Source organism: Malurus melanocephalus, unplaced genomic scaffold (assembly GCF_030028575.1).
Source record: "Malurus melanocephalus ecotype Western Australia unplaced genomic scaffold, MMel_1.1 scaffold_609, whole genome shotgun sequence".
Taxonomy (NCBI): domain Eukaryota; kingdom Metazoa; phylum Chordata; class Aves; order Passeriformes; family Maluridae; genus Malurus; species Malurus melanocephalus.
Window position 1 is genome coordinate 301665 of NW_026623841.1, and position 26286 is coordinate 327950.

The 26286-nt window shown below is 45.2% G+C and overlaps 1 protein-coding gene across 1 annotated transcript in view; it reads right to left on the bottom strand.

Annotated features, from left to right (window-relative positions):
- The window catches only part of FBLN2 (fibulin 2), a 103088-nt gene that overhangs the window by 62334 nt on the left and 14468 nt on the right, over window positions 1-26286 (bottom strand). Inside the window, exon 2 of the mRNA XM_057383146.1 lies at window positions 12208-13668. Coding sequence (XP_057239129.1) covers window positions 12208-13543 — 1336 coding nt within the window. The 5' untranslated portion in view covers window positions 13544-13668. The remainder of the gene's footprint in view (window positions 1-12207; window positions 13669-26286) is intronic.

Sequence of the window (26286 nt, forward strand, 5' to 3'; positions counted from 1 at the left end):
GACAGGGCCAAACAATGTGCTCTGTACCACTAGAACTGATGGAGCAGCAGAGAGGGGACAGGTTATRAAAGCAGATAATTTGCTTTTCATCCTTGGGAGAAGGCAGAGGTAAGGCCAACACATATTCACACATTGCGAGTGCCGTGGGCTACTACACCAAAAACATCTCCCCCCAACACCCATTGCCAACCTGCCTTCTCCTTGCATTGCACCAACACTTGCTCCCTCTTACTTGTCATGAGCTTTGGCAGCTTTCAGGTTCTGAAGTCTGGAGCAGATTCAAGCAGCAAAAGGAAAATCTCAGCAAGGTGGCAGCAAACAGCCAGTCAAAACAAACGAGAGGGGGTTAGAAAATCTCCCTGGCTCCTCTCTGGGAACAGAATCAATCACCACGTCAGCAGTGTGGTCCGTCCCTTGCCCTCCAGGAAATGGACTCTTTCCTGAATCTCGCAGGGGAGAGAGAAAGCTTGGACTTGATGATCTTTAGGGTCTTTTCTAGCCTTGTTGATTCTTTAATTCTATGACATATACATATATATATGTTTATTGCCTTTAAAAAATATAAAATAGGAAACTGCTGTGAAGATTTCTTCACTAGAACCAGGACTACACCAAAGTAAACTAAAATTTGCTCCAAGACAAGCAGTATTCTGACCTAGTRTGAATGCAGCACACAAGGACAATTTTCATGCTAAATACTCAGACAATTGCAATTACTCTGTGTTTAAAACTGACCATATGGTACAAAACTGACCACAGTCCAGATACTTCTGTTCAAGTGCGTGATTAACTTTCTGTGGGAGTCTGAAGCTGTCTGTGCCACATTTGAAACAGAGCAGTGAGAGTGTCAGCTCTGTGATACTGGCAAGGGTGGGGAAGCATATAAATCAATCAACACCAGCTCTTCTTTCCTAAAGGAATGTGTTTGGTGATGCTGGATCAGTAGGCATCAAGTCCTTTCCTGCCTGTCATGGGAAGAGGGGCTCATCTGTGAACCTTAGTGTCATGCCAGGGACTCAGTACTATCAACTGTATGGCCATAAACATCCATTAGCCAGACATTCAGTCTGGGAAGTTTACAAATCAAAGAGACAAATGGCAATAATAATGTATTTATATAATGATCATATGGTTTATGAGGTATTCATTTACTGTGGATTAACTGTAAGTCCTGGGAGAGGAATTTAGAGTCTGACAAAAAAAAWATAACAAACAAGTAAATGTGTTTTGTGACAGGCAAAGGAAGCCTTGTGAAACGAGAACAATTGCTATATGTCCATGTGAGATGTAAGATGTTCTTTCTTAAAGACAGCATTTCATTTTTACAATTTCTAATGCTTAACATTTGCCCTTCATCATTTTAAAAGTAATATCAGAGGAGCAATAGAGCTAAAATGAGTGTATACCTTACTGAAACTAATGGGGTTAACATGGCATTGACAAGGCAGGGTCTGACCTTGAAAGTCTTTTTTTCAAGGAACATTATTCACTCCATTTAAAAGCTGAATAACAGCAAGCACTCTCTCTGAAATAGCAGGGTCAGATTTCAAAGCTGTGTAAATCTGTTCACCATACCAAAAGGAGACTTCAGTATTACCTAATAAAGGTCAGATCCCGAGGTTTAAGGAGYGCAGACAAAGACCAATGCTGATGATGCACTGGTGCTCTGCACAGTCCAAGGTAGGGATGGGGACTCGGGACTRAGGGCTAAAGAAGACTCAGTCTCAGCCCTGGAGAGTTAAACTCGTTTATCCTCCCTGCAGGAGCGTACCAATACTCAGCCCAAATTGGCCTCTCTGCCACATGCCACAATTTTTCCACATACCAAATTATTCACACWGAGAAGCAAATGTGACTGGCTGACTCCAAAAGTTCCTGTTCATTTTAACTGGCTGGTTACCTTCCTCAAGAATAAGAAAACTAGCAGTATAATTATTTTTCTCATCTAAACTGGTTAGTTTCACCTGGTACCAAGGGAAGAGGGGTCACTGAGAGTCTCTGCCTGTCCTGCAATGTGTTCTTGGCCATGCCACAGCACAAACCTGCTCCACTTGTCCCTCAGGACCAGGGACACAGGACAGAGAGCACCAGGAAACCTTTCTCAGGGCCACAGGCTAAGCAAGGCAAAAAATCTGTGCTTCAAGAACACATGCAGAGCATATTCACCACTTCAATGCATCATCCAAAACCTCTGACACCAGGGCACAAAGTTTTGGAAAGTCTCTGTATTTATCTTCCACCAGCAAAACCACCATAGTCAATCCAAACGGACTGAAATAAAACATTTATGGAACCTTCTAATGTAAAGCCCAGCCATCACTGAGGGTCACTATGCTTTTCTTTTGATTTCAATGCCATGAGTTCAGACAACAGTTATCAACTTTGATCCAGAACCAGGAAAAGTACAAATTTTATCATTACATGAGAYATTACTTAAGTGCATGTTATCTGCAATGAAAACAGCTCCTCAGAGCAAATCTCTTACAAAATCATTTGGTTAGAACACTGTTAGGTTTGAATTTGGAAATGAAAAGTACTAGTAATTCCACACAAGGCAATTCCAACACCAGGAAAATTAATGAACATCACAGAGGAAGGATTCTTGGATAAGAGGGAGAACTACATTAATCTTTTGCTGCTTATAGGCCATAAACAAGATGTTTTATAGATGGAGCTGTSGAATTACAGCTGGGTGTAGCAGAGCTTTAGAGCCATCAGCTGAAAGCCTGATAGGTGAACGCTGACAGTGCTTGGCAGAGATGTGGGTGGGTGTAAGGCTTTCTGTGCCACCAAGTACACGGTGGCACTGACTTCATACTCCTAAAAGTCTTCCTCCTAGTGATTTCTCACAATCATTAAAAAAAAAAAAAAAAAAAAAAAAAAAGAATACTCAGACACCATTAAACTCGCTCAAAGTTTCTCATTGTGCTTGCTCAACACAAAAGAACTCTTTAACCTTATGGAAAGACCCATAAGAACTTACTATTATATAAGCTTTATTTTCATTACAAAGATACRTTTTCATGTATTTTCATTTCATAGTCATGAAGTTCACTTTTTGAATGACAGATTAGACAAGTTTGAACCCGAGTCCCCTGCAGACACAGAGCCAGTCCCCGGCACACAAGGCTCTGCTCTCCCTGCTCAGCCAGCTGGAGCACAGGACATGCTTTGCTTTTCAGTGYTTGCTTTCCAGGAAATTTTGCTTCCCATTGAAGCAAGGTTTGTGTGCCTGGAATGTCTTTTCCACGTGCCACCAGCACACAGGAGGTTGGGTATCAAGTGTAACAAATTCTATGCTACAGAGCACTGACAAAATATAATTGGTTCATAAGTCCCTGCAGGATGCCTCCATGAGAACACAAATACAAGAAGCATTTTAAATTATTAACTCCATACAGGATGTATAACTCTCTAATATTAATCAATTTAAYTTGTGCTCAGAAAAATTTTCCAGTAAGTAGCACATACAATGTCTTTGAAGACTCAGACTGAAATGAACTTAAAAGAGTGAGAGGTGAGAAGGAAACTAAGGTACAGCCAGATGTTCTTGTTGCAGGAGCTCATCCATCCTCTTCTCAATTCTTTCCCTGCAATGTGCCAGCTCCAGTCAAACTCCAGCTCCCCTGCTCCAAACACAGCTGATGCTGCTGCATCACAAGATAAGAAGGAGGTAAGTGCTATGACAGATCAATGCCAGACTGGAGCCCTTACACGGTGCTATTGGGATTATTACACAAAAAGCATCTTGGTGCCATTCCAAGACCAGAATATATTGCATAAAATTGGCTTAAAATGTTCTGGACTATGTAAGACATCTGCAGAAAATTCCGTTTTTCCYATCTGGTACTCTGTTCCTTTTCAACAACGCTCACTGATGACCCTGTACTGAGCACACACTTAGTTTCAYAGTTGATTTTGATTTTGGTACCCTGTTGTCCTCCCTTACATCACTGAGGCATATCTTCCTCCATTTCTTTCCTGCAGCTCTCCCAGAAGAGTTCCTGTGCTGGTCCCCAATGTCTGGYGGCTGACACAAGGCTGCAGGGTCCCCACACTGGGCCACCAAGGCCCCATGGTGGCAAGCAGCCCCCAGCCACCTCCAGAGCCCTGCCTCACCTGAAAGGAGTGTGATGCAAAGCCACACAAGWAAGCTCCTCAAGGGCCTTGGGAAGGGCAGGAGGACACGCAGCAAATGAGGGGGAAAGTCTGCACTGAGGTCCAGTGGCAAACACAGCAGGGAAGGTAAAGGTGCAGCACAGATGGCAACAAAGGAGAGAAGATGCATATTTTTCTTCTAGAAATAACGTTTCTACAAAAAAAAGCTCATCCTAAGCATTCACCTTTCTCACCCCTGAGCCATCTTCATGTGCCCAATTCAAATAACCTTGGGGGAAGGGTGTCCAGGAATGAATGCACACCTACTCCTTGGGCAGCACAGGTCACTGCAGCTGCAGCAGTCACTTGCCTTGTGCATGGCAGCAGTAAGGCTATGAGCTCTCATTTGATGGTTTTCATTATTTTTAAGACGTACAGTTTACACACAGGAACAGCTCAGGAGAGCATCGGCTTTTGTAACACCTTTTAAAAGTTACTGATGCAAATCCTCCCCATTCAGGCAACTGTTTATAGTATTAAAAGGTTTTAAACCTAGAGCTGTTGAAGATATAAACATCCATTTTAGCACTTGGCAATCCAAAACTATGGTCAAACAACTCTGAGCCTTTCTGAATGCAACTGGCCTCCCTGTGGTTCACAACAGCAGCACCAAAGCAACCGGCACCCAGCCAACAAGGGAGAAGGAATTATTGCTCTGGTGTTTGTCWGAATGGCCCCATTTTTGGTGTAGGAAGGGCTGGAGCAGTTGCAGCCAGAAGTGCAGCAGCTGGCCAGGCTGCAGGGGTGGAGGAACAGCAGCCCCAGCATGAGACCCTCCCATGGGGAGCAGCGGCTTCTCTGTCCCATCCCCTGCACCCTCCCAAGGCACTGCCACCACCGCATCAGCTACTCCATCCCCCTCAGAGCATCCCATGATGGAGGAGAACCAGCAATTGCAGCAGGCATGGACCAACTGCAGAGAGAACGACTCTGGAATGCTGCTGCTGACAAACCTCAGGGTCAATGGTGTATGCCAACATCCACAGGTGCTGCTGGAGCAAGGCAGGTGGCTCCAGGGGGGCCCTGCAGCTCTGGCCAAGGAAAAGCAGAAAATGCGCAGGGGAGGTTTGCCAGACCTAAATGCAGCACAATTCCTTCTTTCTCCTACCCTTCTCTCAGCCTTTTGCTTGGTGTAAACACCCCTGGTGCTTTGGAATGGCGATTTAGGACTTTCTGGTGGCTTTGGAAGGGAATTGGTCATCTCAGGCACAGCACAGACAGACTGGGAATAGTTGAGAAAACATGAAACCTGCTCACACATAAGGGGATCTTTATAAAATTCCAATTACTCCTGGCTTGTTACCCAAGAATCCCTGAGAGGTAAGAGATATTGCTCACTGTGAGGCCAGGGGTAATGAAATTACAAATCCTTTCATGAGTAAGCATATGCTAGAAAGCTACGTTTATTTGGCCTACATATTTGAAACTGTTCAAAAGGTTATTGTCTCACAAAATTTGGATCAGGAATTACTACTTATGCTTTCCTTTCTCTAACAAGGAGCTATATTCAGAGTCGGTTTTAATTCCTTGGTGATCGATTAGAATAACAGACACATTACTGCAARGAAGTCTCATTTAAATTCTGTTTTCTGAAGGAGTATCAATCATACATACAAAAAAAAAAAAAAACCATACTCTCAGATACTTACTATAAATAACCAGCAAATGGAGTCCCCTTGAGAAACCTGGTGAGCCCAMCAGCCTCATCTGTTCAAGTGGGTAATTAATTTGTACAAGAAAACTCCCATCTTATTTTCATACTTTGTATGCAGCATGTTTGAATTTCAGAATTGAGATTCAATGTTCTCATCGCAAACCATGGATAAAACTGGCCTTGCATAAATTATGATTTTTACCTCTATAGAACAGGTACATGGGATGGGTTTTCAAAGGTATTTTGATGCCATTCTGGGTTGGGTTCTCAGCTCCAGTTGTATTATTGTAACCTGAGATTTAAACTATCTTAGTAACTAAACCCCATGAAGAGAAAGATGTCTGAAAACCCTCCTGTATCACTGTGCCCCGTGGGTTTGGACCAGCAGCACAGTGTTCCTCCAGAGAGGAGGGGATACCCATACAAGCCCCAGCCAGGTGTTAAATGTTTCATCTGAATGCTTCACTTTCAGACATCCTCTGTACATTCCCTTGGTGCCAGCACTGAACACAATGGATTTCCTTAGACAAAAATGTTCCAGCCAGCTGTGTGAGTAATTCCTGGTGCTGCAGCACAAACAGGGCATAATGCCCCATCAGTGGAGGGAGTCTGACTGCAYGTCATCATCACACCAGAGCTGGGAAAAGAACTGTGTCCTTCAGAGGGTATTTAATAAAGGCAGGAGGAGCAAGAGCTGCAGGAACACACATTTGTCCCACCTTGCATAGTGTACCTGCCTGTCATGGTCCCCACTGATTCACACTGAAGTGAGGAGCTATTACCTTAATTGTATGAACAACACAGGAAGATGAGAGCCACCTCTTACACATCTCTATTTACCAGATTGGCAGRCACTGGGATTTGAAAAGAAAAGAACTCACGACCTGAACTGTTCTGTACATTGTTTAGGCACTTAAAAGTCTGCCATCATCTGACTATGACAGGATACGCAGCTTTTAGCAAAGTATGGCACCGAATCTTGGCATTCTGCATACCAGGCCTGTGCCTGCACCACTGCACAGATCTCTGCAGCTTTAGGAAAGGATCCCCTAAATTATATTCTCTAACTAAAGATCATGAGCTCCTGGTTCAATATTCAGCTGTGGCTTAAAATATTTTAAGGTAAGGACCAAAACAGCTCCATAAAAGCCTGGCACAAAAGTATTGGTAGCCAGGAGCTCATGACCTGTAGTTAATACCTCGGTTTTAGAAGGAAGATGCACATGAGAAATGGAGGAAGGATTGTGGTGAGGAGGGTTTGGGCTCTACAGGGGAGTTCTTGCAAAGAATAAAATTCCCAATCCAGAGCCTGCAGCTCTGAGAGGCGCCCTGAAGCCCAGCCAGCTAGAAAAGCAACAGCATGATCTGACCCAGAGCAGTTCCAAAACACAGCCAGGCAAGCAGTAGCCATGCAGCAACACGTGCAGAGACATCACCCAGACACAAACCCCAAAGCACTGGCACTGACTCCTCTCCTGGTAAGGAGAGGTCTGGACACCCTGAATTAGGCTGCTGCCACCCTGCCTAAACTGAGGGGGTACATCAGCCCTCTGATCCCTGCTCCAGCTCCTCACGTGGGACTGCTCAATGCACTTGATACAGAAAGCAAGAGCTTAGGAGACACAGAGCCAGGTCTCATCAGGCCRTCTGGTGCCTGGAGTTTGGATACTTTGGCTACTGGTTATTTCAGAGTCTACAATTATTCTGAGTGCACTCCTCCATGTCATTTGGGCAGGYTTTGGTTTTCCTTGCACCTTTTGCTCACAAATTCATGCCTAAGGTGACAAGGGAAGGGGTCCAGGGAAGGCTGTGCATTAGCTGCCTTGAGGGAATAAGCCCCCCACATCTCATGCAYGGGATGTTTTCATGAATAGAAATGACTGATTATTTTTTCCTCATAAGCTAGCACCCAGCTGCCTAATAAAGTACAAAGTACATTTTTGGCAGAACAGATATACCCTTTTTAATTTTGTGGTGTTTCAATATTCCTCTTTCTGCAAGTATCTCAGCCTGCCTTATTCCCATTTGTACTACCTCAGAATTTCAGCTACCAAAGAAACAACTGAATGCTGTCACCTGGGGCTCGAATTCATGCTGATTCACACTGGGTCACCCAGAGGCTTTTTYCCCTCACACACCAGTCTCCTGAGGTTTATTTTTATTSCTCAGAGATCCTATTCTGAGGGCTCAAAGCTGATTTCTTCCAGTTGCAGAAAGGACTGGGATAAAGTAGAGAACACAGGATTAAGCCTGAGGTAATTCAAGTGAAAAATAGACAATGCTTCACCTGACAGCAAAAAATACAAAGTAATTGCAAGTAGAGTTTGTTTTTGAAGGACCATGCAAACATTCTCCCAGTGCTTTTTATGGAGGCAGTAAGAGGGACAAAGGGTGGGTGTGCTCAGGGAATGCTTCGCAAACCCTCACTGCAGGTCAGCTTTTACAGAACCATGGCAGTTTGGACATTCAAGGTCACCTTTCTCCATAAGCTTAAGAACCAGGAAACACGGAGCAGATGGGTTGGTTGAAATCACAGCTACATCCTCAGAAGTTACACAGGAGCCTCACAGTAGCTCCTGCCTGATCARGATTTACCTGTAGTAAATGCCACTCTCACATCCACTGATCTCTGCTCACAAATTGGTGCAATTCCCTTCAGTTGGAGAACAATCATCTTTATCTGTAAAAGCCACCACGATAAAAAAAATCGCCAGTCGTGGAGGAGTTTAAGTGGAAAAACACMTCCACTCTGAAACATGACAGTTCCAGCTAGACCCAAACTGCTGCTGAGCCTGCCAAAACCAGAATGCAAATCATAAAACATGCGATAAAATGAGGCTGCTTGCTACCTGAGTTACATTTATCCAAGGAACAGCACTCTACTGCCAAAGCATGGGGAAAATGAAAAAACTGGGAAAATCAGAACATGACAGTAAGTTCTTGAAATATGTTTTAATCAGCCTTCCCCAGATCAGGGCATTTTTAGGATGAGGAAATAGGCAATACAGAAATTAAAATTCCCCATTTGCTGCTCTTGCAGTAAGTGACAGGGTAAGATCAATGTTTGGAGAGAGACTATAAAGAGAACAGTCTCCATTAATCTCATCCCTTCCCATAGTGAAAGCACTTAATTTACTCTTTGTCAACTGAGTAATTACCTCTGCTTTGCACTTCCAGGTCCTTTAGGAATGGAGTGAGCAGCATTTGCACAGACCTCCAGCGGGTCTGYGTGCTGCTGCAGGAAGCTGCTCCTCAATCCATATTCCAGATCTGTGAGAAGGGCACTCACCCTGGAGCAGATCCCTGGTGTTTCCCCTGCAGGGAGTGCTGGGCTGGCATGGAGCAGGGTGTGCTSCAGACCCTGGGCAGGAATCACTTCTCTGTGGAAGGCAGGAGCACATCCTGGGGCTCCCACACCCTACAGAGCTGCTGCTGGGCTTCCCACCCGGCACCTGCAGAAACCAGCTCCCACAGGGACAAATTCTGGGACATTTCTCCCTGGGGGCTGTGAGTGCTGCTGCTCCCCCAGGGAGCCACCAGCAAGSGCCTGGCCCCACACAGCACCAGAAAATCTGCAAAAGGGCTGGTCCAGCAAAGCTCAGAGCAGCCARCAAAGGAGAGGGGAAAAACCTCCAAACAAATGGCAATTCCCAGAGTCTGTGAGAGGAGATGCTACAGGGATCACCTCAGCTGGTTGATGTGAATAGAGTGCAATGCTACAGATGAAAAACAAAGGAGAAAGAAAGTCAAAACACAAAATTAACCTTTCCTGAGCACCAAAGTGTTCCACATTGTTTCCACCATTAGATTACATATGAACCAGCACAGATTTGGGAGATAAAAACTCAGYTACATGTAAAACCAAAGTGAGATATATAAAGTACAAGTAATAAAGCCAAGTTTTTAACCAAAAGCATCAGAGTCCAACCACAGCATTGTTCTGAATCCMGGATACAGCTAAATAGAAAGAACAAATGCAACAGCCACCTAACATGGGCTGAAAGCTCTGTGGAGCCTCCCATACTTTTCTAAAAACTGGGAAAAAAGAAACACTAAACTAAACATAAAAATRTATCTATAATGGCCACAGAATCACACAAATGTACCCTGGACCATTCTGCTGAGAGCTGGTCAAACAAWACCCCTGCTTGCTACCAGAGTGGCTGCAGCCTCATTAGGGAACAGCACAACAGAGGCCCTGACAATCAGGGCACTGACAGAGTTTACATCATGCTGAAGATTCTTGAACAGAGAAAAGACGTTATTTGGCAATTCTGTAGATTCTGTCATTTTTTAGTTGGAAATACATGCACAAAATTTATGTTTTCATTCATTGTGTTTCATTCTGTATCTGTAGCCGAGATTAATTTTTCTTTCAAGTCTGACTAATATCTTCACTCCCCCTCTACCAATGGCTCAGGAGTCAYTGAAGAGACAAGATGTATGTGTTTTATTACTTGAAACATATGGAGCTACTCACATGAATCACAACCATGTCAATTAAAGCAACAGAACAAGCGGAAACACTGCTATCCCCAGGCACGAGCACTGGTGCTTGTTACGGCAAGAGAGATCCCTCATTTTTGGAGAGGGTTCTGTAATTCCATACAGATCTTCCACCAGTATYCCTGATGGGAATGGTGGGGCACATCAGGGGCAGGAGCTGCCTGGCCAGGTCCCACTTGTCAGTGACTGGGGGTGATGGACATGGTGTGGTGACACCAGTGCTGGCTCACAAAATATGCAGCCACTCCACGGGGCAGGGAACAGCAGCCCCAGAGCTGAGGCACCCACAGCCACTCACAGAGTCCTGTGCTCCCAAGGGAYATTTATTTTTCATTTCTACTTCTGCAATATTTAAAGGAAACCGTAGGTATCTCAGCTAAGGTGAAAATGGTATCCAGTGATTCCCAAGCCTGCTTCTGTCAGCTAAACAATTCATGCCTGACATGCCATCCATCACAGTTTGCTCCAGGCACCTCAACCTAATCCAGCCCCCAACCAGACCTGTCTCAGCCAAGAGTTCCCAGGAGTCACAGACTGGAAATCACCCAAGCAGACTCTAAAATGCAGTACTCAGCTCTGCTGTGGAACACYTTCACCCCAATAGACCTTAAACTCTCTCATTGAAAATTTCACGGTGCTCCACCCATCTTTCCTTTTTGAAAGAAAAAGAAAAAGCAATTTAATTTAAAAAAAAAATTAAATTACATAAGGAAACAGGTTATTGTTTGTCAGTCCTAACTCAGGTCCATGTATCACACACAGCCTTGGTGCACAGCTCAGCTGAGATTTGAGGTAGGCTGGAACAAATAAAAGGGAAGGAAAAGGAAAAAGCTGCCATGTCCAACCATGGACCTGGCACACCTTCTGCTTGAACAGTCAAGAGGTGCTGGGACCTGAAGCCTCAGCTCCAAACCTGCTCTCCTCCTTCCATCTGCCTTAAACTTCTCCAGGAGATGGAACTGGACAGCTCAAGATGTTAAAAGATGTTACCTACACAGCAAATGRGAAATACCACTGCCTAGGGACTAATCAGTATTCTCAGCAAGTACCCTCCAGCWGAGTCTCGTGAGAACATTTTGTGCCACATCTTGAAAGAGGAGGTATTGCTCTTGATTTGATGAAAAATGAATTGGAAATACGAGCTGTATATGTGCTAATTTACAGCGACAAAGTTTGCATTCATTACAGTAATGAGCATTGCATAAAGCATATAATCAACATTCCCTGCAGATGTCAAGAAGAACCAGAGGCAGGGAGGAAATGCGTACACTTGCCACAGTTGATCATAAATGTCATAAACTTCCAGCCCCAAAAAACACAAAGCAAGAGAAAGTCCTTTTTCTCCCTACTAGTCCTCCGGGGTATTTGAGTGTATCTCTCAAACTCTTGAACTAATCAGCTTAGATGGGCTTTCAACCCTGGGACAAATATTACAAGTAATAAATATTTTCATAGTGGAAGCACAACTGTTACACTTCCTTCCCAGAAGAAGACAAAAGCTACAAATGTGATTACCACTGAGTTGGTAACTGGAGATGACTAATTAAATCCCTCTATGTAGAGGAAGAAGTTTAACATCACAACAGAACTTAAAAGCAAGTAATTGATGAAAAATGCCAGTTTAATAAATTRCCATCTGAAATAAATTTAAAATACCAGAAAACGCCATTCAGTGTCTGTGAAATCAAAGCAAGGTGGGTAATGGTGAAATGGTACCTGTTCCGTTAAATGAAATGCAAACCATCTCCTGAAGAGATGGAASAAGGTTGGTAGTGGTTTGCTTCATTTCGTGGCCACGTGCAGCACTACAAACAACACCCCAGAGGATGTGCACCAATGTTATTATGAGCAAGTGGCCTGTAGACACCCACACTGAGAGTAGCTCTTACCTTCTGGCAGCCTGGGGTTAGCATGGATAGAGTTGGGGTCCCCATCCTCCTCGGGATGGTAACGRTACAGCGTCTGTGACTGCTTTGGGGAGGACTGGCTACGGTCTTCCTTGAGAGCAACAGGAGGAGARGTTGTTGCACTGAACTTCACCTTGGGGAAATCATTCCCCTCGAGGGTTTCATGGGATGATCTTGMCCAGCTCGGCTCTGTAAAATTCACCTCTTTCAAGGCCTGATACATGCTGTTGCCTGGCTCTTCCTTCTTAGCATGCTTTTTAATTTTAGAGTGGGGGGCTCTTTCTTGCTCATGCCTCTCTTTGTTCCCCTCTGGTCTCCCCTCCGACTCCTCCAGGTGCTGGGGTGTCTCGGTGGTGGCTGTAGTGTGCTCTGCAGGAGCCCTGGTGGTCCCAGGTGCTTCCTTGCTTGCCACTTGCTGGAGGGAGGCTGCAGTGGTGCGGGGCAGCCTCCTCCGCTCGCTGCGTTCCGTGGCGCTGCCAACCTCGGAGGGGCCCCCKGGCACGGGGGTGGTGCCGGGCGCCRCCGTTCCCTCGGTGTAGGGATCAGTTGGAGCCAGAGCTGAGGGAGCCATGCTGGCCGGGAGATAATCATAGTCCTCACCCTGCTCCTGGCTCAGGCTCTCGTGCTCCAKGTGGGACGAGTAACTGCGGTACTTTTTCGGAGCCTCCACCTGGGCGTTGTCTCCTTCGGCCGCCTCCTGGTCGTAGCTGTAGGGATCATCGTAGTGCCTCTCGGGCTCGCCATCCTCGGCATCCCCCGGGCTGGCCGTGTTCAAGGAGAACGCGTTGCAGTCTGGCAGCTGGTAGCACATCAGCTCGCCACCGGCGTTGGGGCAGTGGCACACCTTGCAGGGGGGCATGTGGAAGGTGTGCCCCGCCACGTACTTCTGGCCCTCGTGGAGGCAGCCGATGCGGCCGCACTGGGGACACCCGTCCGCCGGCACCACGGCGTCGATGCAATTCGGGGGCAGCTCGGGGCACAGCATGAACTGGCAGCTGATCTTGCCCCCTCCCTTGGGGCACGAGCACTCSGTGCTCCCGAAGTCCACGAAGTAGGACTGTCCCTCAGGGACCTTTCCGTTGACGAAGCCCACATTGACGCAGTCGTAGTACTGGTAGCCCTCACACGTGCAGCCGTGCTGCAGGCACGTGGCRCAGCACTCGCCGGGCTCCAGCACGTCCTCGATGCAGTTCTCCAGGGGCTGGCACTCGGCACCCGTGCAGTCCCGCTGCGCCTGGCAGCTGCCCGTGCACAGCAGCACGACAAGCAGGGCATTCCAGCTCTGCTGGCTCTGCTGCCAGCTCCGGGACCTGGCCATAGTCTCCCCGAAGGAATGCGGCTCCAGTCCAAACTCACACGTTTAATGCTGGCTCCTTTCCTGGAAGGCTGGAGGTTCGGCTCTGAATCTGCGGCGGTTTTCTGAGTTACCTTTTCTCATAGATCCTAGAGTTATGAAAGAAAACTCTGTTAAAGACTACACTCAGCACATATCCTGTTAAACATTAGAGGTCTTTAAAAGTTGGGACAAAACTCAACATCTGGAAATCTAAGGACAAAAATTAATCATAATGTCTTCCAAGTGTTGTAGGCACTAAGTTTAGAGCTGGATGCTTCCCCTCTTTTGAAAAAGAAACGAAGAAAAAATTATTGTGACTGTTCTGTTTTGAATCTGTTGACAAAACATATATATTTCAATAAAAAGAACGTCCTTCCTCATACATCCATGCCTTTTTGTTAATCTTCCCAGCTAAAAAGATTTTTTGGAAGAGAATAAGTAAGTACACAKTTCTTCCTCTGCAGATATGAGCCTAAGATAATTATTCTTTATGTTTTAATTACAAAGACCCAAATCTTAAGGAATTTTTATAGACAAAACTTAGCCTTGGGACGTGAGAATTCGTCTGTACACATTATAACTCAAAATATGGGTTTTTTTCTGCCTCCTTCCCCCACTGAGCAATCGTCTGTACTTCAGTGTTCAGCATTAACAGTCATGTCTTTGCTCCAGCAGTGCTAAAATAGAACTTCTTTGTGTATTGTGGTTACTTTGTGGTTACACATCGTATTAACTATCCTGTAATACATATTAGGGGCCAGATCCTCCACTCACAGAAGTTGGCACAGCTCCACAGCAGGACTACAGTGCACAGAAGGATCGACTCCGACTTCACTGGGGGACAATTTAAATAACTGAGGATGTGCCACCACTGGCAACCMCTTTTTTCAGTTTGACAACACCAGCAGTACTTTTTAGTGAATTACTTTAATATGAACAGAATATATATATAAATACATGAATTGGCATAATCCCACTTTGTTAAAATGCCTTGAAGAAGAGAAAATGGTTTGCTTTTAAGTTACTAAGCCCTCTGAGCATAACAAAATTCAAGGGTTAATCAACTGTTGYCCTTTATATCAAAAGTATGCTCAAAAAGCAACACAATATGGAAAACCACTTACAACAGAAAAACAAGTTGCCTATAGAATTTTATAGAATCAGGAATCTGATTATTTTCCCAGGACCCCTCCCATCAAAAAAAAACAATGACCCTAAAACATTTATCTAGGGGGTGAAATACAGTCACATCACCCAGAACAATAAAGCACACACGCAACAAGAACTGTGCCAGAAGATCCATTCAGAAAGATTACTTCTCCCATTCAAAGGGGGCTTCCAACAAGTCTGCCTGGTCCCTGCTGGCAAATGGCCAGGCCTGGGAAAAGCGTGCCTGTTCTGATAAGATATGGACAAACTGTGCTAACAATTTCCACAGTTCTGCCCTGGAATTCCAATTACTTCACTACATTGTACAGAGATAGAATTCTTACAAATGTAGGTCTCCTACTACTAATTTGAGTATATTAGCTGAGTGTGCTAAATCAGAGTGATTGAAGGAAAAATAAAATTGTTAGAAAATACAGTAATGGCACAGAAGAATCTCACTTATTCAGAACTGATCTCAAAACCAGACTATTTCTCATGAAGGAGAATTTTCAATATGTGGTGCTGAAATTAATTCTTCAGAAGCAGCCTGGGAATTAATAATTTATTCTGCTTTCAGCAGCTTTTCCAGGTAATCCAAATKTGTAACTGTTACATTGCTTTAGCTGGGAAAAAATGAATGGGAGGACAAGTCCAGGTAACTTCTGTAAGGGTGTCACAGCAGGATTGTGTCACAACCCCTGGGTATCTCCTGGCTTTAATGCTTCAGTGCATGTGTGTCCCCTGATCAAACTCCCCTGGGGAGGCAACTGAGCTCAGCTCTGCCCTGGCCCATATTCCCTTTTCCACATGAGGATTCCCAGGCTCAGAGAGTCCTGAGACACCCAATCTGGGTGTTAGAACTGCAGGCTTGACCACTCTGAGTACACCAAGGTAGGAGCCAGCATCACCTGTGGGACAGGTAAGGGATGAGCTCATGTGCACCACGCCTCAGCCCAGCCAGCCTGCCCTGTACAGCATAGCTCCAGGTGAAGGGGGTGTGGCAGCAGGACACCCCCAGGACAGGTGCCTGTCTTGCTCTTTTGTTCAGGATTCCCTAAAACCCCTCAGGCATAAACTTGAGTTCCCAACAAGAAACCCGCAAYGATCCCCGATGCTGAAGGAAGAGGCAGCAAGGCAGTGATAATTCACATGGAACATTTTCAAGGACAGCTGAAGTTTGTCACAGGACAGTCCTGCTTTTGTGAAAGGAGCTGTTTGATGGTCCTCCCATGTCCTGTCCCCTCYKGCCCCYTTCACCCGCACCCATTTCTATTCAAGGGCTGCTTTGCTCATCCAGGTCACCAGCACCAGTTCCTCCTCTGTGCCCATCCTTGTGGCCTCACCTCTCACCCACAGAGAGACCCAGAGAGCTCATGGCAGCCCTGTCCCTGCTGCCTGCCTCTCACACATTCTGCTCTGTGTCCTGCTCAGTCCCCTGTGCCTTTCTCTTCCCACCATTTACACATCCCTCAGCATTTGGGTTTTCAACTAAACTGATAAGCTTATAAACCCTTYCTCCATTTACAACACCAAAGCCTTCCCTTTCCTCAAGCTCAGCCTTCCTTCATCAGAGGCTCCTTGTTTCTGGTGTAATGAATCCAACAAAAAGTATCTTTTTATTCCTTTAAACCATTGCACTTTCCCTGTGCTTTCTCCATCTGTTCCCCACTCCCATCGYTCCCCCAACCCATAAACTTGCGTATCAAAGAAACAGCCTCCACTTTAGACACAGAGAAATGAGTGAGGCACAGACACGACTGCTGAGCCCCAGTGAGAAGCCCATCCCTGCAAAGCGAGTGTGTGCACTCCTGCCAGTCCCCGCAGCTGATGTGGATGTGCTTCGCCTCTGGACCTGTGCCCTTCCCCAGCACCGCAACAACGCTCTGGAGACAGCAGCTCATTGCTTGGGAACGGCACCAACAGCTGGAGCTGTAAATAAAGGCGTCTGAACCAAGAGGGTAAAAAAAATACACTATCTCTGTAGGATAGAGGAGTTTAATACCAGATGTTATTGTAATGATTTGTTTCCATTAACTATTTTAATGCTTTCTTTAATGTCTTTTTACACAACTGGGGCAATACACAAGGGCTTCACTAAAACAAGAATAGGTTCTTTGTACTCTCAACAGCGTCCCTCACCCACTCTTACCAACCTCACTGACTTCTGCTGCTGRCTTTTGAGTGACAAATTAAGGCCTGCACACCTAAAATGAAAGTCTTTCAAAGGCACTGTTCAAAACTCTACAGCAAGGGAACCAAGTGCCACCTGTGCCAGCCCTCATGCCCTGCTTTCATGTCTCAGGAGAATTCCACTCATGTCCATTGCAGAGTTTCCTAACCCGTATATCCTGCTCTCCTTTGGCTCAAGGGCTAAGCCCCTTGGCTGTACTGAGTTTTACTGGGCCACTGTTAAAGAAGCTGTTKCCATTCCTTTGTACTTAACACATCTTGAGTGCCCACAAAAGAGAGGGACAATGCTCTGGACTGAGACTGAGCCCTCAAACTCTACCCTCGTAAACATGGGAGGTAAGGCAGCAGTAAGCAGCTGATGGTCACACCACTGCAGTTCCTTATGCCTTGATTCCTTCTTTAAAAAGTGCTCCTAGGAAAGGTAAAGCAAAGAACSTTTGGAACCTTATGGAAAAACAGTTTAAAAAAGTAAGACACCAAATGAGGATGAACTGCAGACACACATTTTCATGGAAAAGGAAAGCAGATGAATCCAGTATCTGTGTGATAGGACATCTAAGGCTAACAGCAGCAGCCATCAAAATTATAACTAGTCCTGGCTGAAAAACATCATATTCCTGTCTCCTGGCAGGGGAATAAAACAAGATTTCAAGATGCTTATTTCAATACAGTTCGGGCCAAAAAGTTATAAATTCTGACATTTTTGYGAAACAATGTACTCCAAGTGATTTACTTCAATCAAAGCCATAACATAAAACCAAAAGAAAGAATGYTGACTTGATTAAAATTGTTCAGTCGTATTACTTGAAAATGTTGATGAAACCAGTGTGTTCCCACAGAAGATCTAGACATTTTAAATGTGCAACTTCTTTAAATGAAGAGGAGCATTTTATTGGGAGATTCTTTTTCCAGATGGTTTCATTTCAGTRCTGAAGCAGAAAGCTTATTCTAGGTAAGCAGAGGTGACAGGAGGCACTTTCCTTCAAAGATTTCACACCAACACAATCCCTCTGTGTGAAGGTTGCTCCAGAGGCAAGAAGGTGTGCGCATGTGGAAGAGACACCACAGGAGCARCAGCCTCTGTCAAATGTTCACTGAACAAAAAGGGGCAGCCATTTATAAACAAAAAGTGATAAACAGAATAAACCCAGTGCACTGTAGAGGACAGCCTGTGCATGAGAACCCACTGACTTCCATCTTTGAAAATGTACCTGCAATTTCACCAGATCCCCTTGAAGAGGTTTAGACAAAACAATTCTTTTCTCTGTGCTACCTCTCAGTCCCTCACTAAATTGCCATGTTTGAGGATGACAATAACAGAAATGCTGGTTTGGTCTGTATCTTCTGCTTCTGAAGAGTGAGCAGGGCCAGATGCCAGCCTGATATAAGAGCAGRAGGTGGCAATGCCTCATGTCCTGGGTACTGGGAGCACACTCCCTGCTGGGTGCACCTGGGGGTGGCCCCTGAGCTTGCCCATGGTTCTACACCCAAGTTTCAGACACACAAAGAAAGAAGCTGTGGGAAAGCCAATGCAGGGCTGGCACTTACCATCCATGCACACAGCAAGTCCAACAGCCCACAGAAATACTGTGAACGCTTCTCCTGGCCTCACACAGATGAAACTGGCTCTCCAGGTTCAAGTTTTATGTGACCAGGGACCAAACAGAGCCCTGCTGTGTGCTGGTGGATCTTTTGGTGATGTTGCCTCTCTGCTCACAGTGGTGAAAGCTCTGCAAAAAGCAGGGCAGCAGGCAGAAGCCCATGTGCACACCCATCCTGCAGAGCAGCGGGAATGTCTTCCCCAGCCTGTGCATTTTCACGCCTCTCCCCAGCCAGAGCTCCGGGCTGCTGCAGCTGCCAGCAGCTCCTCACTGCCTGCGGTCACAGTTTAGACTATGGGAGGAAGAAGGGAGGGGACGGAAGGAAATAACAATTTAAAAACAATCCCTTTTAAATGCAAGAGAAAATGTAAATTTGTGAGAGTATTTGGATCTTGTATGAAAACCAAGAAAAAAAAACCTAAGCCCAGTAACTCCTGACTGAGCTGTGCCAGCCCATGGATTAGATCTTCCTTTCACACCCTCTCAATCCGGAAAATTGTGATCTCACCAGGCGCTGGAAGGGATTGCTGCTGGAAGCGATTGCTGCTCTTCTCACAGAGGGAACTGCAGTGCTATTCACCAGGAGGATGAATGAAARGGGGAGAAGTGTTTCCTTCACTGCTCTTATGCAACATTCAGTGCCCAGAGCCCATCATGYTTGCCTGCAAATTAATGGAATCTGTGCTGAGCTGAACTCAGTCTTCTCATTYGGGGCATTTGTGTTGGGCAGAAGGAGCAGAGGGGTAGGAGAAACCCCAGGGCAAATCCCAATCCAACGAGCTGCTTTTTGTTATCAAAAGTAAAGYGCTCTGGAGTTGTCAACACTCTGGTTCTTGGCTAAACAAGCCTGTGTGTTCAGGACTCATAGCTTTTGCAGGCAGTTTTCCTCAGCTGTATTTTCAATAAGAAACCAGTTATCATTAACCCCCTTTTCATTGAAAAGCTTTAAAAAATGGACATTTGGGAGTCTGGAGGATTATTACCTAATTCAACAGCGAACTCAAGAGTGGGACAAMAAGAAGCAGGCAGGACAGGATCAAAACTCACGCAGTCTCCCAAAAATTGCTCCGATAAGAGCTCCCTTCCCAGCAGAACCAGCCCTGGGGCAGAGATGCTCCAGAAGCTTTCCAGGACATTCCCCAGGCTCAAATCCAAACAGGAACCTGACACACTGCAGTAATGGAAAAGCRTCACCTGAGGTATTTCAGCCAAAGTCGCCAAGCATTAACAAAGGTGACCAGGCAGCTCTGGGACTTATTCTTCCAGAATGTGCAGTATTTGAAGGTGATTTTGAAGTCCCGGAGAGTGAAGGGGAGCCTTTTTCCAAGGGAATGACAGAGCAGAGGAGGGGAGAATCATGCCTTGGGACTATTGTGTCAGTGCTCCTTCTCACCCCAGCCCAGCCCAAAACAACAGGGCAGGTACTTGGATTAGGGAGGAGTGAAATTGTGTGTCATTGGGAGTCKCCACTGCAGATCCAAAGTGACTCAGTGGGAGCASAGCAGCTGMTGAGGAGCCAGAGAGGAAGGGCGGAAGGGCTCACATGGGACATGGAGGGCTCAGCTCGGGGCTGTGCAGGGACCAGAGCAGTGGGGACGGACTAGTGCTCTGCCATGGGGTCCCTGACAAACCAAGCACAGCCAGGTTCCTCTCTGGACAATGCACAGGAGGCTCAGCAAAGTCCTGGCAGCTGGGCCAGGGTCATTGCTCTGCTGCAGAAGGAGCCAAACTCTTAGTCTGGAGGGAAAATAAATGTGTTTCCTATTGATACACTTTTTTTTTCTCTTCTTTTTATATTACCAAGTTTCAGGTGACTATATATACTCCACAAAAACACAATTAAATAATCYAGCTATTTCCACACTGGCCAAAGAAATCTGGGAAAAGATTAAAGCAAACTCAGCAACAGCCACTCAAAAATGTTTCCCAAGGCACAGCCAASAAAAACTTGTCAAAGCTCCTAAGTTATGAACTAATTTGCACGAGAGAGCTCTTCTGGCAGCAAGCAGGTCCCTGAGCTCCACAGCACCTTGAGCAGCCTCACACATGTGGAGCCAGCTTCGAGATGGGGCGCACAGCTCCCAGGAGCCCTGCCCCAGGAACCAGCTCTGGGCTCAGATGAGCACTGTCAAACTGGAGGCTGCTCTGATGAGTCAAAGAAAGATTTTTTTCTCATTTATTTAGAGAGCTGCACTCCTCTCTTCCCTCTCAGGAAGGAACAAATCCCTAGTTTCCACGATGTTCCCCATTATTTGGACTTTTACCATTTCCCACCAAAAATAACTCAAGCACAACACACCCCTGTACCATCTCATAACTGTGCCCCTCAAATATATCCTTTCAAGATCCTGGATTACATTTCTCTCTTTGCCTGCTTTCTCTAATCTTCCTCCATGATGCTCCAGCCCCCTGCCCCTTCCCATTGTTTTATGGAGCTCCCATTTGCAGAGCTGCTGCTGCCTCTCACCAAGGAAAGAGCCTGCTGCAACCTCAGGGACAGTGGCACGCAAAAGCTGAGATGWCACTCCCACTCCCTCTGTGATCCCCTCTCCCCATTTCTTCTKTCCTCCATGAAATAACTACAATGCTACTAAGCAACAGATTTAAGTTTTGGATTTAATCAACAGATTTAATCCAGTCTTCCACTACGCACTTTGAACCCCGCTGCCCTAAGCAGTGACAGTCAGTAATATAGACCTTTTGTTGGGAAATGTGTAGGTTGGAACATCTGGACACTCCTGCCTTTTTCAGGCAGTACTTTTGGAACAGTTCAAAGTGATCATTCCCCCACCCCCACCTAAATCCAAATTAGGCAAAAGAAAGCCTACTGTTTAACTGACAGCTTAGCCTTTCCTGCCTTGTGCGCTGCCATGTGCCAATTTGGAAATAATTAACAACAGTTTTCATACAGGGAAGACYGAAGGGGACTGCCAGGCAGTTTTCCACAGCATACCTGTGAGGAGGAACTGCTCACAGCCAGAGGAGCAGTGGTTCCTCCATCACCTGAATTTCAGCCTCAGAACTGAAGAATTGGATCTGAGACTGAGTAACTCAGACGGGTTTGCTTCAGTCTGCCACTTAATTTCAAATGAGTGTGAAAACAAAACATCAATACAGTAAGTTTGTAGTAAATTATGTTCCAGTAATTGTGTCCTGACTTTGTCACTATCATGATTAACAGTGAAATTCTAGCTATTGGTGTGAAGATACAGTAAGAGAASATTTTAGAATATCCTGCTAATTTGGTTCCCAGTTTCTCCACAACAGTTCTGTCAATGTACCTCTTTTGATCCACAGCACGCACAGCTCCTGCCTACAGTCAAGATTTCTCTATGAGGAAACTGTGAATCTTAACATGTTCCACTCAAAAGGGAYAATGGATTTTCACAATGTAGTACAGTCCCCAGAGGGAATCAAGATCAAACTCTTTTCCTTCATGACTCAACAGGATCCAAATCTGTCCCTCAAGAGAATAAATGTGTTCTCAACAATTGTAGCAACAAACCCACACCTTTCATTAGCTGTGCTCTGCTCCACAGCTGAGAAAATACATCTTGTGCTGGCCCAGCTGCAGCACGCACCTAGCAGAGCTGTGTGACAGCAGGTGAGCTCCWGCACACCCACGGGCTGTCTGTGCTCTGCTCTTACAGAAATAACCCTCAGCACACAGGACACCCCTGTCTGCTCCATGGAGAGAGGGCTTGCTCTGCCCTGTTCTTCAGGAGAAAGGCTGGAGGGGAAAAACTGGAGAAGGAAGACTTCTTAGCTTCCTGCAGATAAAACAGTAGCTCAGATTTATCCATTGCTTGGGATGCTTTTCAGGTTTTGGAGGCATCACTGATCTCATTTTCACCTCCACCTCACACTTCAAGGGAATATTTGTCTTGAGTCACCGAGATTGCATTTTCTTTGTTACAGTACAAGTTCTCAGAATTTGTCATTTACAAAATTTTCAGTCCACTGCTGGAATAATCCCAGTTCTGMTCTTGACTGTGACCCTGAGAGTTTGCTGTGCTATTAGAAGGGACAGGAAGAAGCAGCACAAGAAGAAAYAGCTGTCCTGACCACTACTATCTATCTGTAAGACTTACTTGAGGTAAGCCTGAAGAAAAATCTTCGAGCTTCACTGCAGGAGAGGTTGCAGAGAATCTCCACTGCCAGAGGCCAGTCTGTGCCTGAACCTGAACATCAGATCCATGGACCCAGGTGTGGATGTATCTCCCACCAGGATGTGAAACCAGGATCACTAACAGTCATCTCCTTTACTCTGCTGCCACTCAGCCTCACTTCCTCATTCCCCAGTCCAAGGGCTTTCTACAAGCTGTGAAGGAGGAGACAGGATTTCAAAAACAACTCCACAGAAACAGGCTGGGTTAAGCATCCAGCCTTGTAACTCTGCACTGAAAAATGACCAATTAATTTAAGTGGTTGAGAATCTGCCCATGTATTCTTTGGTCTGCAGAAAAGGAACTCAGACTTGTTTCACTACTCATGTACATGCCTTCTCTCCCCCCATGGAGTGTAGACAAGAGCATATCTGTAGTATGGACTGGGTGTACCATGAGGCATATTGCCAATTATAAATCAACAAAATCTAGAAAAAGCAGCAATGATAATTCYTTGGGAACAGTTTCCTCTCATATGATGACAAAAGAAAGCCTGTATCAGGGTTATTATATATACCAATTAAATTCTTTARCTAAAGCAAAAAATTATTATTTTAATGGAGGAAAAACTAGAACACTTGGTAAAAATGTTCTCATAGAAATGTTAATTACCACAGGCATTAAACAAATGGAAATCAAAGCCTACCAGTTGTTGAGCACTTTGARAAGTTTCAATGCAAAAAATGTGCTGGAAAGAAACCTTCAATTTCTCCTCATGAATGAAAGTAAATCCCTGTAAATGAAGCTGCATCTATCATGCTGCTAATCAGTCAGCAGCCACAGATGTAATCCATCAATTCAATGTGTTCCTGCACCAGCTTTCCATAAAAGATAATGGAATTAATTTGGTTTGCTGGACACCAAACTGCAGAAAGAAGCCCGTTCTGCTATTTCATCCTGGAGCCCATCATTCAGAGGCAACAATAATACCAGGTGTCTCAGGTGGAGCTCATAGAAGTCACGCTTGCATTACCTCCCATCTTCCACCTCAGGTTTATCCTTCACAGACACCCACAGGCTGTAAAGAATTGCCTGAGATTTGGGAGCTGCTGCATGACTCCCAGGTTTGGAAGCTAAACTGCCCTGTGCCTCACTGCCTGGGCATGAGGCTGAGGAAGGTTTTACTCCTCGGYGTTCTGCAATCCTTGAGGTGATGGGACAGGTCAGGGTGCCACACACCCAGCACAYACACACTGCCTGGGACCTTCTCCATCTGCTGTACCTGCACTCGATGCTGCCCAGGAAGATGCTGAGCTCCTGCAGCCTCAGGATGTGGCAGAGAGGAGCAGATGGAGAGCGCTGGGAGCACAATTTATCCTTCAAGAGGTGCCAAGGCCAGGAATGCCACCTCGCTCACTGCAGACTGGAATCTAGAGAAGTGTTCCAGAGGAGGCATCATACCACATACCTGGGTCACTTCTTCACTGATAAGACCTGTTCTCTCATGGGCAGTAAATTTATTGAGAACCAAGCTGAWGCAGTTCTGAAGTTATTCAGGGGCCATCATAAAATGAAAGGAATGACTGTTACTTTGAAACTCGTACAAGCAAAATATCTAGTCTTAATTCTTGCTGAAAAGTTTCAGCATAAACAGATAAAGAACCATGCAAATACACACTTTCTTGCAATTCCTGATAATCTTTTGTTCTCTAAGGAAGGTGCAACCCTTTTGCCTGCAGCAGATGTAGAATCCTGGATCTGACTTCCTTTCTTTGATATRGACCAAATCCAGATTGTCCAAGATGTAACCTTACCTTGGAGAAAAATTTCCTGGAGACAGGAGCAATGTTTTTTTTCTGTTTCTGTACAAAACCCCAAGCTGGCACACTCAGTGATAGTTTGTTCAGTGTCCAAATACATTGAGACAACTTTTGCCCTCAGATGCATGCGAGTAGTTCTTGTGTTCCTAACTATTTGTGGTTCTGTACCATATTCAACCAACAAACCAGAATGAGATTAGAAAAACAACTACTTAATTTTGTAAATTGTGAATTAAATGTTTTAATACCACAGGAAGTTAGTATGATGTGCTGGACAAATGTGCAACCCCATATTCTGGAATATTCCAAGTTACCGATCATCATCCAACACAAGTAAACCCCTGGTAACTTGCAGCTACAGGTGGAACATTCAAAACAGAAATCCCAATCCAGATGATACTGCGTTAACAAAAAATGCTGATYGAATAATTTTATGTGTTGTAGACAYGCACATAATTTAAATAAGAACACTTATTTTCCTTAAACAACCCACTGGTTTTTTTGAACACACTAACCAAACAGTAAATTCAATCTGATTTTCATTACACCAAACAATATTCCACCTAAGGTGGCATAGACTAGTGTGCACAATTTGTTTGGTCTTGGCACATTAAAATACATATTTATGTATTGGTCAATGATCTTCTGGAAAGGACGGACACTTTTATTTTCCAGCTGAGGAAATCCTACAACTGTAAAGATAATTAATACAAGGGGAAATAAATAATCAGTACAACAGAAGAAGAATGAGGTTGTAGTCTCTCCTTCCACATTAGTTATGCACATGATTGAGAAGGCAAATTAAAATGGAAAAGTTACTAACATGAGAGATGAAATAGTCTCCCAAGTGCACAGAATACTGATATTTAAAGCAATAAAAGCAAACACAAAACAAAAAAAAAAAAAAAACCAAAACAAAACAAAACAAAAAAAACACCAAGGAAAGCAAAGGGAGTGCAACAGGAGGTATTTCAGCTTTCCAGTCTCCTCTCAAATTGCTGTCAGTGCTCCCACAAGTGCAGCCCTCRAGGCCGGGCTGAGGTGCAGCCACCCGGCAGCAAGAGGCACCTGCAGAGAGCCTTCCTGTGGCACAACCCTGCCTCACCCCAGCGTGACTGAAACACTCTGGCAGCCCAGTCAGACGTGCACACCCAGCTGACTGAGCCGGGAGGCTGCCACAGSGCTGAGTTTCACTAGATTCCCATAATATAAAGTACATCAATTTTGTAGGCTCAATTCCAAAAGCAAGTGGCTGATACCATGATCCTGGGTATCCAAAGTACAAAGAACAAGAACAGAACAAAGAGGTCTATCAATTTAAATTCTCAGAAGATAAYAGGTGAGTTTAACTGCAGTTTTCTAGAAGTCACCTAGCTGATGAAGTTCTCTACTTCATTCTAGTGAGTGGAGGGGTGGGTAAAACTTCAGAGAGCAATTAATCACTGATAAGCTGTTTTGAGATGGATGGATGGATGGATGGATGGATGGATGGATGGATGGATGGATGGATGGATGGATGGATGGATGGATGGTCCCTTTGCTATGAGCTTTAACACAGAATTCCAGACTGGTTTGGGCTGGAAAGGACCTCAGAGATCATCCACTCCCTGCCATAGGCACAGACACCATCCCCTATCCCAGGCTGCTCCGAGCCCTGTCCAACCTGGTCTTGGACTCTTCCAGGGATGGGAAGTCCACAACTATGCACCATACAGAGACTTTACATGATTAATTCCTTTATTTTTGGGTAGATAAAGCTGCAGAGCCTGGCATTTTTTGCTTTGCAAAGGATAATTCTATGGGCAACACGAAAAAAATTACAGAATTGTAAGAAACACAAATAAACTGAAGGGGATGTT